At 43.0% G+C, this 15,329-nt stretch overlaps 1 protein-coding gene across 1 annotated transcript in view; it reads right to left on the reverse strand.

Annotated features, from left to right (window-relative positions):
- Positions 1-7,776: 7,776 nt before the first annotated feature.
- The window catches only part of Piwil4 (piwi like RNA-mediated gene silencing 4), a 65,342-nt gene continuing 57,789 nt past the window's right edge, over positions 7,777-15,329 (reverse strand). The window contains exons 16-20 of the mRNA XM_004626242.2: positions 12,998-13,068; positions 11,337-11,490; positions 9,140-9,265; positions 8,884-9,031; positions 7,777-8,099 (exon numbers count right to left, since the gene is read on the reverse strand). Of these exons, the coding sequence (XP_004626299.1) occupies positions 7,983-8,099; positions 8,884-9,031; positions 9,140-9,265; positions 11,337-11,490; positions 12,998-13,068 (616 nt within the window). The 3' untranslated portion in view covers positions 7,777-7,982. The remainder of the gene's footprint in view (positions 8,100-8,883; positions 9,032-9,139; positions 9,266-11,336; positions 11,491-12,997; positions 13,069-15,329) is intronic.

A 15,329-nucleotide genomic window follows, 5' to 3' on the forward strand; every position in this document is an offset into this window, starting at 1 on the left:
ATATTGGCTTTGTTCCTGTAAATAATTCCTGTGCTGGTCAACTGGTGTTTTTTTTTTTTTTTAGAAAATGTAACATGAACAGATAACCAGTGACCCAATTGTCTAATATGACATTTAGGTTACTTTTTGAAATACATGCAAGTCTATTTGCAAAGTCATATGGTTTATTATTGTATGAATAAAGACCTAGTGGCGGAGTTCCAGGAAAAATTTCTAAATTTAAAGTATAAAATGTTTTCATATCTGCCAGGGAATATATTTTTATATTATATTTAAAAAGTTTACTTGGAATATATTCCTGAAAGTTTCAACAGTCGTGAAGTTATGTAAGTTGTCCATCAATTGTCTTGTATTTGGGTGGGGTACAAATTGCATGACAGTTTGAAACAAAGCTTTCAAAAGATGAGCCAATAGCAACCTGATTTTTGGATTTTTTTTCTTTTTTGGCAGGTCTTTTGGTTGTCCAAACAGAGACAATTTTGAAGGAAACCAAATCTCTTGAGTGTCATTATTGTTCTAAAACTCTCAATGTCACATCTGTCACTTTACTATGAACTGTTTAGATTCTGATGATTATAATGACAAAGTCCTGCTATGAAAGATTTTAGTTCATCAGACAATGAGACTTCATGACAAATATATTTATTATTGATACAGTGAATATTTTACTTGTATTTTATTATTAATGTATTTTTGAAACATCTTGTAGCACATTATCCATTACAAATAATTTCCAACATTGAATCACATTCTCTTCAATACTTTTCACCTCTGATAGGAATTTAATAATATTTTCTGGCCTAGTTCTAACGTGGGATTATTCGAGTATGCATGACTATTTTATGGCATTTTGGCTAGTCAAATGCTTGCTTACATCGCTGTTCTCCTCCTCAACTGAGTCGAGGTCTTCATTCTGTACTTTGCTTTGCCGCATCTTGCTAACTGTTCTGGCTCACATGATCCAGGCCATCATCAGTAGCCGAGTCACCTGATGACTCACTTTCACCCTCCTCTCAAAACTGCAAAAGCAGATTTTCATACAACAGGATACTGAATTGGGCTAAGTCTAGTAAACCCACCTATTCATACTTTGACACACTCACATACACCTTGAGGTTCTTCATACCAAGGGGCTGAATGCAAAAATTGCTTCCTATATGTCCTCAGTGCAGCTACTGAAATGCACAACCAGGTATCACCAGCGCTAAGGTACATCTTTTCATTAGAGCATATGTTATGGGCGCCTATGACCCAGTATGAGGAACTGAAGGACTTAAGAATGAATGGTGACATTCTGTGGGTTTTTGTTTCTTAAAAAATAAACAAATAGAACTTGGAATAAAAGGTCACCTTTGTTGGCTTCATCATTCCATTGTTTTCCATCAAAGATTATGAATTTAATGAATTTGGTGTATGCCTTTTATGCCCATGTTTTTAGAAATTTTTACTACATATCTCAATAACATATGACATATTGATTTGACTTTTAAGATTTTTATAATTTTTTTCTTTACTGTGCATATAATTCTATGACTTCATTTTTGCATTTGATGACATGTTTTGGAGATGGATGCCTGCTACTATATTGATGTATTTCATTCACCTTAACTGCTTAACATTATGGATCCATTCTCCTGCTGATAGAGATTTATACTGCTTCTACTATTCACTATTCAGTGCTTTAATGAACAGCTTGGGACCTTGGGTCATGGGTTTTAGCTTTTCAACTTTAGTAGACATTGCTGTTCTCCAGAATTGTCCTAATTTATATAGCAACAACATGTGGGAATTCCTGTCTCCCCACATCCTCACCAACTCTATTTCCAATTTTAATTTTTATCAACATAATATGTAGATGTGAAATGTTAACTTGTTGCTTTAGTTGGCATTTTCCTGATCAATAGTGAAATTAAGCATCATTTTTAGGTATCTGTTGAACATTTGTATTTCCCTTTCTATGAATTGTTTCTCTCTAGCCTTTGCTTATCTTTTTAAAAATCAAATTGTTTCCCTTTTTTGCTTTCATTTGTAATTCTTCATATATTCTGGATGTTGATTCCATGAAAATTGTGTCTTGCAGCTATCTTAGTTACTTTTCGCTCATTGCTGAGACAAAACACCCATCACCGAAAGTTAAAAGAGGAAAGGTTTCCTTAGCTCAGGTAGTCGAGGCTTCGGTCTATAATCCATGGACTCCAGGCTACACTGTTCTGTGTGTGGACTGTTCCCACGCGGCCATGTGTGACGCCGATGCCACTAGGAAGACAGCTCTGTGGAGTGCCGCAAGCCACTGAAGGGCTCTCATTTTGAGAGGAGTGCAGGCTCTGCTCTGCTCAACTTTCAGCGAACAGATTTCTGCACCTTTTCTAAAAGACGCTTTTCTAAGCTGTAAAATAGACGCTTTTCTAAGCATAAAAACCATCAAGATAACTCTTGTATTTGAAAAAAAAAAGTGAGTGAAATTATATCCATCTATCAACGTTTGCCAATGGAAATTTTTGTGTATTTCTATTATGTGGCACAATCACTGAATGAAATCCTGGGGACACTTCATTAAACACAGTACCTGCTCTTGAATTCACAGTAACAGAAGAAAGTGTATGTAACCTACTTGCTAAAATATGGCAGTACTAGATGTTATAAAGAGGAAAAAGCAAAATGTTACAGGATCATAAAAGGAATGAATAACCATTTGGCTCTTTCTAGAACCAGTTCAAGATGATCCCAACCCTACCTCTTTACATATTCCTGTTGTGGTTTGAGGTATTGCAAGGGAAACAATACAACACAGGGCACATTTTAAAGATTATTTTATAGTGGATCACCCAAAGAATCATATACAAAGAGTGCAGGAACTCTTTCCACACACTAAAGACCGAAGAACTCAGCTGAGGGGCAGATCCCACAGTAATGTTCTGCAAGAGTCCAGGTGAAGAACAGACTTGGAGCAATGCCCCACCAAGTCCACCTGGAGGCCAAGAGCCCAGATAATGTCTCAGGCAGGCATGTTTCACAGACTTGCGCTGCATGAGCCCAAAGGTCAGCAGTGGAAACTACAAAGTCTGTGCCAATGGGATGGAGGATCTATGCTGGCAGGCTGAGGGATCTGAATTGGAGCCAGGAAGCAACACTCAAGGTAAGAACCAGAGCACACGGAAAAGGACCACAGCCACCCTCACGACAGTGAGGTCCCAAGCTCCTCCAGTGATCATGAAGCTGTGGTCCCATCAGGAAAGCCAATGCAACAAGTTTCTCCAAAAGACTGAGTAGTGCACCATCTTCCCCTCCTGAGACAGGAAGTAATACTCAAATGAGGACCAGGGCTCCCTCAAAGTGAACTACAGCCATTCTCAGCGACAACAAGGTCCTAAGCTCCTCCTCTGATGAGAACAGCCAAGTTCATCAGGAAAGCCAGCATGACAAGGTTCTCCAGCAGAATAGCCCAGGAGAACCAGAAACCCCCAAACAGCTTCCCAACAGCTTCCTCTAGCTCCCAAGAGCCTCTAGACTTCTCCTTCTCCAGCTCTGCCTCACACTGCCAGCAGCACCCCTCAGGTGCGCCTCCCACACCCAGCACCATGCTGGTTCAGTTCAGCTGGGTGTTACAAGTACACTGCCCACTGTTAATCTACCTCATCTCCTTTTTGTTCATTTTTACACAATTTATTGGCATCTGTTGTGGTTTTTCTCTTTCCAGAATGGCTTTAAACTAGTTTCTGCACTTTGGGAATATTGATATTGGGGCTGGATGAATTTTAGATGGCAAGGAGGTGGAAGCTTTGATGGCGGGGAGAGAGACTGTCTTGTGTATTGCACAGTGTCTGGCAGCATTCCTGGCCTCTGCTTCCTGCTATTAGTGCACACACACACACACACACACACACACACACACACACTCTATGACAACCAAAAGTGTCCTCCCAGGTATAATCACCTGGGCTCAGTATACCTGCATTAAACTTTTCCAGGAAAGCAACTGTCTTTTCTTCATGTCTGATTTCCTGGTGTCCAGGCCGTGCCTGGCACGTGAAGAGTTTAACTAGGAGGGAGGAGGGAAGGTCTTATGTAAGAGAAGCCACTGCTTCAGATTTGAAGCATGATCTTGTCAGTACTCTTAGGAGCTTTCTGTGATGACAGTACTAGGTCCGTAGCTTCTGAGATGGAACCTCCACTGCTTGCAGATTTTGGACACTTGGAAAAGTGACCAAGAAACTAAATATTTATTTCACTTAGTTCTGCCTTAAATTTACATCGAAGACCACATGTGGGTGGAGGATGCTATATAAAATAGCACTGTTCTAAGCAACAAATAGCATGGACCCAAATACTACTCACTAAATATAGGTTAGGGGTTTGATAGTGTCCTAGGTAAATCTAAGACATATTTATACTTCTGGTTTCTCTGGCAATTATCTAAACCTAAAACAACGTTTTGGAGATAAACTGAATGATACTATGTCTCACTCTGTACAGACGGTAACAGAGGCTGATCTTATTATAAACATCAAGAGGCACATTATTTATTTTTCCTAAAGGGAAAAAGATTCATTCACTCACAGTTTGTAGAGATTTCAGTCCCTAACCTACTGGCCACAAGTCAGGGTGGCCTGGCAGAGGGGATCATAGAATAGAACCAGTTCATGACAAGCAGAAGACAGCAAAAGCAAGCGAGCAAGGGTGTATCATTGTCATGGGGGATGAAGATAGATGATGGTGGCATTCTCAGAACTTACTCAAAAGCGGCTCACTTGCATGCCTGTCCCACCCTGAGCCCACTCATGTAGCTTGTCTGGAGAGCTGGCCATATGCCATTTGTCCTTGAGATCACCGTGCAGCTGGTGAGGCAGATGTGTAGCTGCAGTATGAGGAGCAGAGTGGTGGCATCCACGCGGGGCCCAGCGAAGATGCCAGCGGAAAAGTTAGGGCGTCGGACATGGGCAGTGGAAGCCTCACAGTCGAGCTGATACTGCGCCCATCTTGCAGTTTGAGTTAGAGCTAGTGGAGCTGCCTTCCTACATTTTTCCAAAACCCACCCAAAAGTTCACCTGGAGGCTTGTTAAAAAGAAAACTTCTGGGCTGGAGAGATAGCTCAGTGGTCTGAGCACCTACCTGCTCCCAAGTGCAAAGACCTGGGTTCAATCCTGTGTACCAAAACCGGGCATGGAGGCTGAGACAGGAGGATCACTACGATCCAAGTTGCATAGTGAGACCCTACACCAAATAAATGATTTAAAAAAAAAAAAAAGAAAACTTCCCTAAAAATTCCTAAAACAGAGCTTGAAGTTTTGCACCTGTGGCGAGCACTCTAGGCAAATAATAGGCAGTGGCTACTGAGAATGGTCCAGTAATTCACACGTGCTGTCCCGAACATGCTGAAGGTCTTGATTATTTCTGACAGCTGAAATGTATCAGTGTATCATGCTTGCCATATATTAAATGGAAGGAGTTTGAAAAATATACATTTTTTCTGATATCTAAAACCTTCTTCTCTTACAGCATGGGTAACAGTCCCAGGGAAGACAAAGTGCTACACAGAAAAGCTAACTATGCTGAAACCTGAGTTCCAGTGAAATTTCCCAACCCACCTGCACTCTACCTGTTACTTGAAGTTGTTTCCTTTTCCTTTGTGCCCCGCAGCCTCAGCTTGCAGGACAGTCCTTGTGTGCCCCCTGGTGGTCCAAGATGGTAAGTGACCTTGGACAGTAGGTAAGAGGGGACTACAAATACCTCTGCACTGCGTAATCAAAACACTACATATCGATTTATACAAATACACTGATTAGGTAATGGGGCATTATGTTCCCCCTTATACTCTGAAGGAAAGTAAATACGGAAGACCCTTTCCCCATGAGTACAGTCTTGTGCTTCCAAAGCTGTATAATGCCAACTTCATCATTACAGCACCCCTTTATCAAGTAACACTGGGGGAAGCCAGGTGTGGTGAAGCCTGTAAGCCCAGCACTCCAGGAGGCTGAGGCTGGAGGTCAGTAAACCTAGCCTGGCCAATTTAAACACCTTGTCTGCTGGGGATAAAATTTACTGCAAAGGCCCACAAAAAATAAATAAATAACTCTGGAAGAAAAAGTTTAAATCTTAGAGTATCTTTTATTAATCCTGTGGAGCCTTGTGGTTCATCTCACAGGCTTTGCTGTCACATAAACGGGTAGGTAAATTCTAACTCTGCAAGGTGCTAGTCTCAGAAATTAGTGACTTGCCTGAAATCTACTCCTTACTGGTTTTCTCTCTGAAATGGTCATTATTGCCTAATTCATACAGATGCTGTGGATATTAAATATGTATATATAAAGTGTTTGGCACCGTGCCTGGAACCTATTATCCCTCTTTCTGCCCATAATGTTCGCCGTTACTATCACTGGAAGGACCCACATTATGTGCATTTCTACCAGGTCTGGACAAGAACTTCAGTGCAGTCTGCACGCTGTCCCTCTTGCCATCCCCACTGTCTCTCACAGCAGCCTTCTGTTTTAATGTTCCACAGACAGAATCTGGAACTCCTATCTTTCCTTCAGCAAAATGCCTTTTGATGTACCCATACTGTCAATCCTGGGGAACTCCATGGAGAAAGGGTAAGAAGGGAAACAAAAGCCAGCAAAGGAGAAATAGCAATCAAGGCAGGAAAGCAAAAGTGGGGGAGGGTGTTATCCACCAAGAGGAGAGCGTCTCAAGTGGAAGCGAAGACTGGACGGCCCATGCTGTGACAGGCAGGATCGTGACTGCAAAGTGACTAGCACACAGTGGCGTGGAGGTCACTGGCGGCCCTGCCTGCAACAACTGGGATGCAACTGTGGAGGGAAGTTCTAACTGGAGTAAGACACTGGAGGCATCAGGCACAGGCTGTTCTGAGACAGCTTTGTGTAAAGAAGAGCGATGAACCCAGGTGGCAAGAGGAGAGGAAAGTGGTTTCCTTTTGTAGTGACAGAAGTGGCCACATATCCGCAACGCCAGTGAAAGGCAGCTATGCTAACCCTATACCACCAGCGCCTCGGTTGCAGTGCCAGTGGGCAGCACTAAGGAGGGAGAAAGTGAGAATGCAAGGAAGTGCAGGAAAGACCCCCAGAGCAGCCGCCTCCAGGCACAGGGGTGAGACCTCCAGCAGCTCAGACAGGCGCAGGCGCAATGACAAGGGCAAGGCTGAGCCTACAGATGCCCTCCGGTGGGACCCACAAAGTTCTCCCAGCGGACAAGGTCCTGGCTGCTGTTAAATGAGGTAAGATCCCAATGCCAGAACTGGTAAGCTCAATTTCAGAAATCTAACTCAAAGACTGATGGCACTGCGGTCTGGTTAAGTAATGAGACTCATGTAATGCCATGAAATCCAAGTAACAACGCATGCTCGATCTAGGCACAGTGATGTACGCTTGCAACACCAGCACTCCGGGGGGCTGAGGCAGGCGCATCCCAAGTTCAAATCAACCTGGACAGTTTAATTTAGTGAGACTGTCTCCAAAAAATGGAGGAGGCTGGAGACAGTTCAGTGTGAAGGCACTGTGTTCAGTCTGATAGAAAAAGTAACACACAACACATTTTTGATGCTCTAATTTTTTTATTTATTTCCAACACTTATTTAAAGCACTCTACAGAATACTCTGTAACACTTAAGAAAACCTCTACAAAACTTCTGTAGGGGGCTAGACTCTATCTACCATCAGCACATCACACCAACGCTTTTCTTAGAAGACATTTAACCTTGTGAGGTTCTTCTAGGTGATAGTATATTTTAATACTATATACTACAATTAGAATTTACACCAAGCATGTAACTTTTTAAAAGATAAAATAACATACCTTTGAGCTATCTCAGATTAAAGATACATTCAGGCTTGTATTTATATTTATTTTCCTTGAAATTAACCCTAAACTCAATCTCCTTTCCCAGTCTCAGCCTCAATCTTCTGGCAGATTTGTACAGTCTGTAGCAACTACTAGGCTTCTCCTCCTCCTGATGCCGACGACCCAAGTCATCACAGGTAGAAGAGGCAATCGGCTAATTCCAAATTTGGCTCCTTGTGAATGCTCTGTGCTACCAGGTAAGTCAGCTTGTGTGCATACTGACATGGTGCTGGGACACTGATTAAGCCCTGTGAAAGACAAGCCATGCTAATAATTAAGAGGACAACTTTCTCAAAATCATCCTTTCTTCATCAACTTTTTCATCTATTTGTTATATAAAACGGGTTGGACGAATGTGTTGATAGGTAAATAATAAACTTAAAAGGTAACTGGTTGTTGGAAACTTAAGCTCACCGCCAAGAGGGGTGAAGCACCAGCTTGGGAGCTGAGGGCATCTCACTTGGCCTCCTCTTGGCTTCCTATGACCTCGTGCCCTTGAAGCTGGCCTTCACGGACTCTGGGCGCAGACATTAGCCCCATCACAAAGCACATGACAATGTGCCTGGAAACACCATGCCATCAGGCGCACCGTATCACCTTTAACTGCCTCATCTGCACCGTGGATTAGCAACGTCCTGATTTCCTCCCCAGCCCGCGTAAGATAATACATCCAATGAAACCCTACAAACAATGGACACTGACCCGCTGTCATGACGATCACTATTTGTTTCTAGGATAGTCTGGGTTTCTCCCACTGTGGACTTAAAGAACCATGCTTTTAAGTCCTAAGGAGAAATATCATTTCTTAGGAAAAGTTAGCAAGAGTCACAGCTGATCTGAGGGACAATTTCTGAGTAAGAATCTCTTCTTTCCCAGTACTGAGATTAACAGCAGGACCTTCACAGTACCCTGCATCCCCAACTCTATTTATTTATTTATTGAGACAGTAAGTTGCCCAGTGTGGGTTCAAGCTTGCAATCTTCCTGACTCCTCTTGTGTATCACATTTACATTACTAACCTCTTTCCCTCACCTGCCAGTTGTAGTACAGATGGCACAGTTTGAATGTCAGTCGCTGCATGTGGTCAGGCTTCAGCCCATTGTCATCATAGATGACGTTATAGTGGGTGGGACTAACAGTTCCCCGACAGGCAGCCTGGGTGATCAAGTAAAAGTCGTACCTGAGGGGAAAAACGGAGTACATGTGGGGCGAAGGCAAGAGAACAAGGCCAAGCTTAAACAACATGCAATGAACGTTCATTAAAAACTGAGTTTCCAGAGACACTTACCATGCAGGACGTGTTGCTTCTGAGTCCACGACGGTGCCAAGCGGGGCATTCTGTACAGTACGGTTCGCTTCCGCGAAGAATCGGAGCATACGCTTTTTCCTGACCACAATCACTGACAATCTGGAGCTTAGAACCAGAGAAAGAGAAGACGGAACTTAAACCAACCCAGTAAGCTTTCTGCTTCCTTCTTGTAATTTGTAAAATGAAACACACACAAATTCATTAGAAAAACATTTAAAATAAAAATAAAAATCACCCAGTATGCCTCCTTCCCTAGAGAGACGAGCGGTTTTTAAATTAGGCGTCGGCCTCATTTCTCAAGAGGGCGCTAGGCCAAGTCATGCGCTTAGTGTACATCACTCAAAGGGGCAGGGGAGGGACTCGCAGAGCAACAAACTTCTGCTGCGATTCAGGGAAAGCGTTCAGGAATTACCCATGGAGACTTTTTCCAATTAGCAAATCATCCTCTCAAACTTACTTCTGATTATCAATGCAAGAGCTACTAGTTCCTATTATGCCTCAAGCCAATTCTTCTTTTCTTAATATACATGTTTAATTTTAATTTAGAAAACTGCTGAAGGGTTTCTCAAAATGGTTATGCTGATTTTATTTATTTTTGGTACCAGCAATCAAACTCATGACCTTTTGCTTGCCAGGCAGGCGCTTATGTTGCTGAGCTATAGTCCCAGTCAGGTTATGCTGAATTTATCACGCATTCTAAATTATGAATTTTAATTGAATTGATTCCTATTATGAATTATTGTAAATCTTTTAAAATTTTAACCATTCGAACTTGTGTGATTGTATCTTTTATATTCATTTTCTTCTGTTCTCATTTTTCAGTCCATGTTGGCACTACATAGCGATTATATTCCTGTGGGGAGTTGGTACATGTACATAGCACACTGTAACGCCTTTTCATCCCGTGCCCACCTCCTCCTTCCATCTCTTGGCCCCCTTGCCTTTCTAAAAAGCGAAGTCATCTCTGCTGAGTCCTGGAAAATTCATGCCTCACTGACTGGTTGTACGGGCCAAATGTATGTTCTGGCTAAAGCCAAGACCAAATACAAACTGAAACAACCTTTGGGATGAAATAGTCACTATGAAGTTTACTTTAGTCATGTTAATTGTTTAAAAATTTGTTATGAATGTTTTCAATACTGAAATTTTAAAAATTGACGTTATAGAGCAAGAGGAATAACCGCTTAGCCCCAACTTCTCTGCTCCTGGATTTCTACCTCCTTCCCTGGATGACAGAGTTTCCATTAGTCATTCACCTCACACACATTCACCTGAGGTCAGCAGAGAGGGAGCTATTTTGGCTCTAACAGGACAGATGCAGCTGCAAGTGACACAGCCACCAAGCTACGAGGCTTTGGCTCCTCTCCACCAGTACCCAGTACAGACCAAGATTCAGTTCCTTTCAACTGACGGCTGTGAAGCTCTAACGATGGTGTAATGACAGACCGAGCTCCGTGCGCTCTGTGGCCAGAAGATGCTTTCCACAACTTCACAGCACAGCTTGACGCTATCCTCCTTCATTTTCCACCTCTAGAATTTTTCTTACATTTTGTATTTCACATTATGATTGAAGAAAAAAACGTTAATGCACTAAATTTGGAAGTGCAGCAGTGGAGCAAGGTGCCTCACGCTCAAGACAGTCTGGTTCTACCTGCAGCTCAGCTCTCACGGCCTTGGCTCTGCCTGGGGCCCCGTGAACACCCTACCTGCACGTTCCTGCGCTACTCATGTACTGACCTGGGCCTCACGTCGTCGGACACTGCAGCGTGCCTCGATCCACACGTGACGCTCCTTCATCACGTGCAGCAGCCCTACAGGCTTCTGCTGAGCCTGCAACCCTGCACTGGAAAACACCTGCCCGCCGTCAGGTGACACACTGGGGGCCAGAAGCTTACGCTTTCAGGCTCTTTATGTCAGACCAACCCAACTACTCTCCAAGGAAAATCCAGATGTAGGAAACACAGCAAAAATAACTGGATAACAAAACGGGGCCGGGAGTATAGCTCAGTGGCAGACTGCCTGCCTGGCAAATGCAACGTCCTGAGTTCGACTCCCAGTACAAAAATAAATAAAAACAGCATGAGAATAAAAGTTATTTCATCTATGTACCTTGTGCTGAACAGGTGGAATGGAACATGCTTTTATTGGAAGTGTAGAGGAAGAACAAAGATCATACCTGGTCTTTGAGCCGGATTTGGCCACACTGCTAAGCAGCTGTGGGACTTCATAGTCAATAACTGTTTTTAGTTGACCATCCCCTACTCCATCACGATACACAATAATCCGCGCTGGCAAATCGTGGTTGTGCTTATACCACTCTTTGAGTGCTCCTGTAGAATTTGGTATTAAAAAAAAAAATTAGAGTCCAAAGACAACAAAAATGAATATTCCTATGCACAGTAATACCTCAGTTTTGTAAACAATCTGGTTTACAAACAAAAGCATTCAGCAAAAATTTTGCTTCTATTTATAAACTCCCCATTAGACAACAAGGAAGACTACAGCCAGCTTCCCACACAAAGAGCCATCTTCTCCAAAACTATAAAGCAAAGTTTGCAAATTGAAGTACTCCTGCATCTTAATTTTTACGTAACTTTACTCTTTCAGAACACAGTAAAATAGGTAAGCACCTAATTTGGGATACATATTCAATAATACAAAAAATGGACACTTCAGGGGCATTTCTTCACCTATGCTATTTCAGAAATAATAATGGTTTCCACAGCATAATGTATCCTTAAATTTAACATGTCTCTATGGTCAACTTTTAATGTTTAGGCAACAAATCAAAATTGTATTCATTCAGGAGAGAAATGCCTAAATCAAATTAATAATAATTTATTCTCCTTAAGCCTTCAAATCCACTCAACAGATATCAACTAGGAAAGTTTATATCCTTTTCTTCCTTAATGAGAATGAATATGAAAAGTTTCCAGCTTTTCCCACTCACTCAATGAATTTGATTCTAATTCTCACAGGGAGTATGAATTCTGAAAAAAATTCCACCCACTTTTAACGAGAAATTATCTAAGCATAGAAATCAGGTAGTAATTACCATGCCAAAGAAACTTTTAGGAACAACTGCTAAAGCCAACGTATCAGGTTTTGAAGGGGAAATGATAGGATGTAAGGATTCTTTCCGTATATACCACAGTTTGCTTTTGAGATATGTTGTACAGAAAGTTCATTTTAGTTTGGTAAAATATAAGCATGTACCTAAAACACCATTACCAGAATGAAGCATTAAATTCACTTTTTAAAAAATAAAAATTATAATCCCACAAAGTTTACAGATTGGAAAATGCTGACACAGACAGAACAAAATCTGCATGTGTCCCACTGCTAGGGAACCCAGCAAAGCCGGAGCTGGGCTGGTGCTGGCAGGAAGTGGAAGCCCTGGACCTGTCCTGTTGTGTCTCCTGCGCACAGGGTGCCATTTTTCATCCTTCTCAGCTCTTCCTGCAGGGCCACATGTTGTCTGCCAGAAGCCCCATCTCAGGGCCAACGGCTTACCTTGAGGCTTAAACCAACATCCCCCTCTTATAATCCTAGTTCCTCCAGTTTCTTGTGGCCTTCCACCTCCTTGCCAAGAGCTCCAACAGCCACAATGTCTCCTCCCTTGGCTCTCTATTTATCACACAGACAACTGTAAATGCTACATCGCCCGTCTGTGAGCGTGTGAGAATCAGCATACAGCTTCGCGGGTTTCCAGCTGGGTGACAGCTGGCAGGCTGAGGGAATGTGCATCACCCACCAGGGTCTGCTTCAAGCACGCGGACTCTGGGTCTGAAGGGACAGTGCTTTCAGAGCCCACCCACGCTGCTATGTTTTTAGTACCAGTCATGAAAACTGTTAAGCAGTCTGAGATGTCAGTTGCTGTTCTCTGAAGTCTGCAGCGGGAAAACCACCTAAAATAAGAAATCAAAAATAAAATTCAGGATTTATACTATAGACATGTATTTATGTTAAATTTTAAAATGTGCATTATGGGCTGGGAAGATAGCTTAGCAGTCTTAAGTGCCTGCCTGGCAAGAGCAAGGACCTGGGTTCAATCCCCAGTACCACATGCCATGCCAGCCCAGGGGTAGTGGTGCATGCCTGTAATCCCAGCACTGGGGAGGCTGAGGCAGGAGGATCACTGTGAGTCTGAGCTGCGTAGCAAGACCCTGTGCCAAATAAGTAAGCAAATAAATAAATAAACTTTAACCAAAAAAAGGGGATAGAGATGAATGTCCATTTTGTATCTGTGTATTCAAAGTGGTTAGGATAGATATATAGTTGTATTCTCTTAATGAATAGAGGGATTTGTTCTAATGGTGTTTGTAAATAGGCTATCAAGTCCGCATCTTGTACAGCAATTAACCACTAGGAAGAATGTATGCAATGTGTTAATTATTGAAACTGTCCTACAAATTTGGTGTGAAACTGTCTCATTGCTATTTGTTTCTCAATAAAACTATGGGAAAAAAATAAATAAACTTTTAAAAAAATTAAAACTCTGCCCTTCCCTTTTAGAAATCCCTCCAATAAATGGAATCTCCACTTTTACTTTAAATAAATAATAAATAAATATGCATTAGGAGTAAAGACATCAATTTGTTCTGAAGAATGCTTTATGTGCACATGGAGTCCTACATGTTCTGCTGCTGTCTGATGGACTGTCTGCATACATAAGACATGTGTAACTAAAAGTCAATGTTCATATTCCATATATGTTATACATGTTAGAAACCACTGAAGCTGGAAGTTGGTCCTATGTGTGAGGGCAGGATAAGGCCACAGGGCCTAAAGCAGTGGATCTACCTCAGTCATGAGAAAAGCATCCTGCCCGATCAATGTCAGTTATTAGTCACTAGGCAACCTTGAGTCACATGATACTAACCCTGCAAAGGCCTTACTGTTGCCCTCAGTTATCTGCCAACCCAGCTCTTGCCTTCTTGCCTACCTTTTCCTCATTCCTGCTGCTGTGTCTCCCCAGGGTACTCGAGACACCAATGAGTCCTACAGTTTCTAACACTGTCCTCCTGACCATCCCCAACACACCAAAGCACACATTTTAACAAAGAAGAGTCTTCTCTGGGAGTCCAGAAATCTACTGAAGAAGTTCAGCACACAGCTGTAGTGCATGTCTAAGATCACTCACTGAAGGGTGAGAACAGATTCACATTACCTGTCGTCCCTCACAGTGGCACAGTTCAGTGCCAAGGCAGATTCCTGCTCTGCGACCCCACAGGGGCAGGTGAGAGTGCAGTGTGAACGCTGGATCCCCACTGGCAGGATGCCACCCCAAGACCCACTTCTTTCCTGCCTCACCAAAACGCTGCAGTACGAGGTTGAGAGCACCTGGGAGCAGATGAGAGGCTCTTGTGAGAGGGTCTTATGAGGGGCTTAAAATCACGCTAACTGCTCCTGAGCTCCACTAGAAAGGTCAACCACAGCATGCTTGGAATACCTTCCCTACACCCCAGCACTGACGGCCTCAAAGCTCCTCCAACACTACACGCTTTTCACCAACTGCCAGCCTGACTCTGGAGCATGTCCCCACAGACAGGCATCTGACGGAATTTGGAGAAGACACACAGATGAGCACTTCTGGACACTACACTATGAAAAACAACCAGGAGGTTCTCAGCACTTCACCTGGCATTGTGGGGCTGCAAGAAGGTGGACAACCCAAGTCTAAACATCGAGTTGTTTCCCTTATATGAGAAACTGTAGGCTAAACAAAAAGCAAAAAGGTGGACAGATATTTGGAAGTAGGAAGAATATGTTCAAATGGGAAGATGAACAAGGGAGGGACCAGGAGAAGGAGCCAAGGAAAAGAATGGTAAGGGATTTAAAAAACAAAGAATGGAAGGGAAAAAATGGAAACAAAGCCAGGCGTGGTGGTGCACCACCACACCTGTAATCTCAGCACTTGGGAGGCTGAGGCAGGAGGATTGCTATGAGTACAAGGCCAGCCTGGACTACAGGGTGAGCTCAAAGTCAGCCTGGACTACAGGGCGAGCTCAAAGTCAGCCTGGACTACAGGGCGAGCTCAAAGTCAGCCTGGACTACAGGGCGAGCTCAAAGTCAGCCTGGACTATGGGCGAGCTCAAAGTCAGCCTGGACTACAGGGCGAGCTCAAGGCCAGCCTGGACTACAGGGCGAGCTCAAAGTCAGCCTGGAC

This window comes from Octodon degus, unplaced genomic scaffold, assembly GCF_000260255.1.
Source record: "Octodon degus isolate 3935 unplaced genomic scaffold, OctDeg1.0 scaffold00012, whole genome shotgun sequence".
In the NCBI taxonomy this organism is placed as follows: Eukaryota; Metazoa; Chordata; class Mammalia; order Rodentia; family Octodontidae; genus Octodon; species Octodon degus.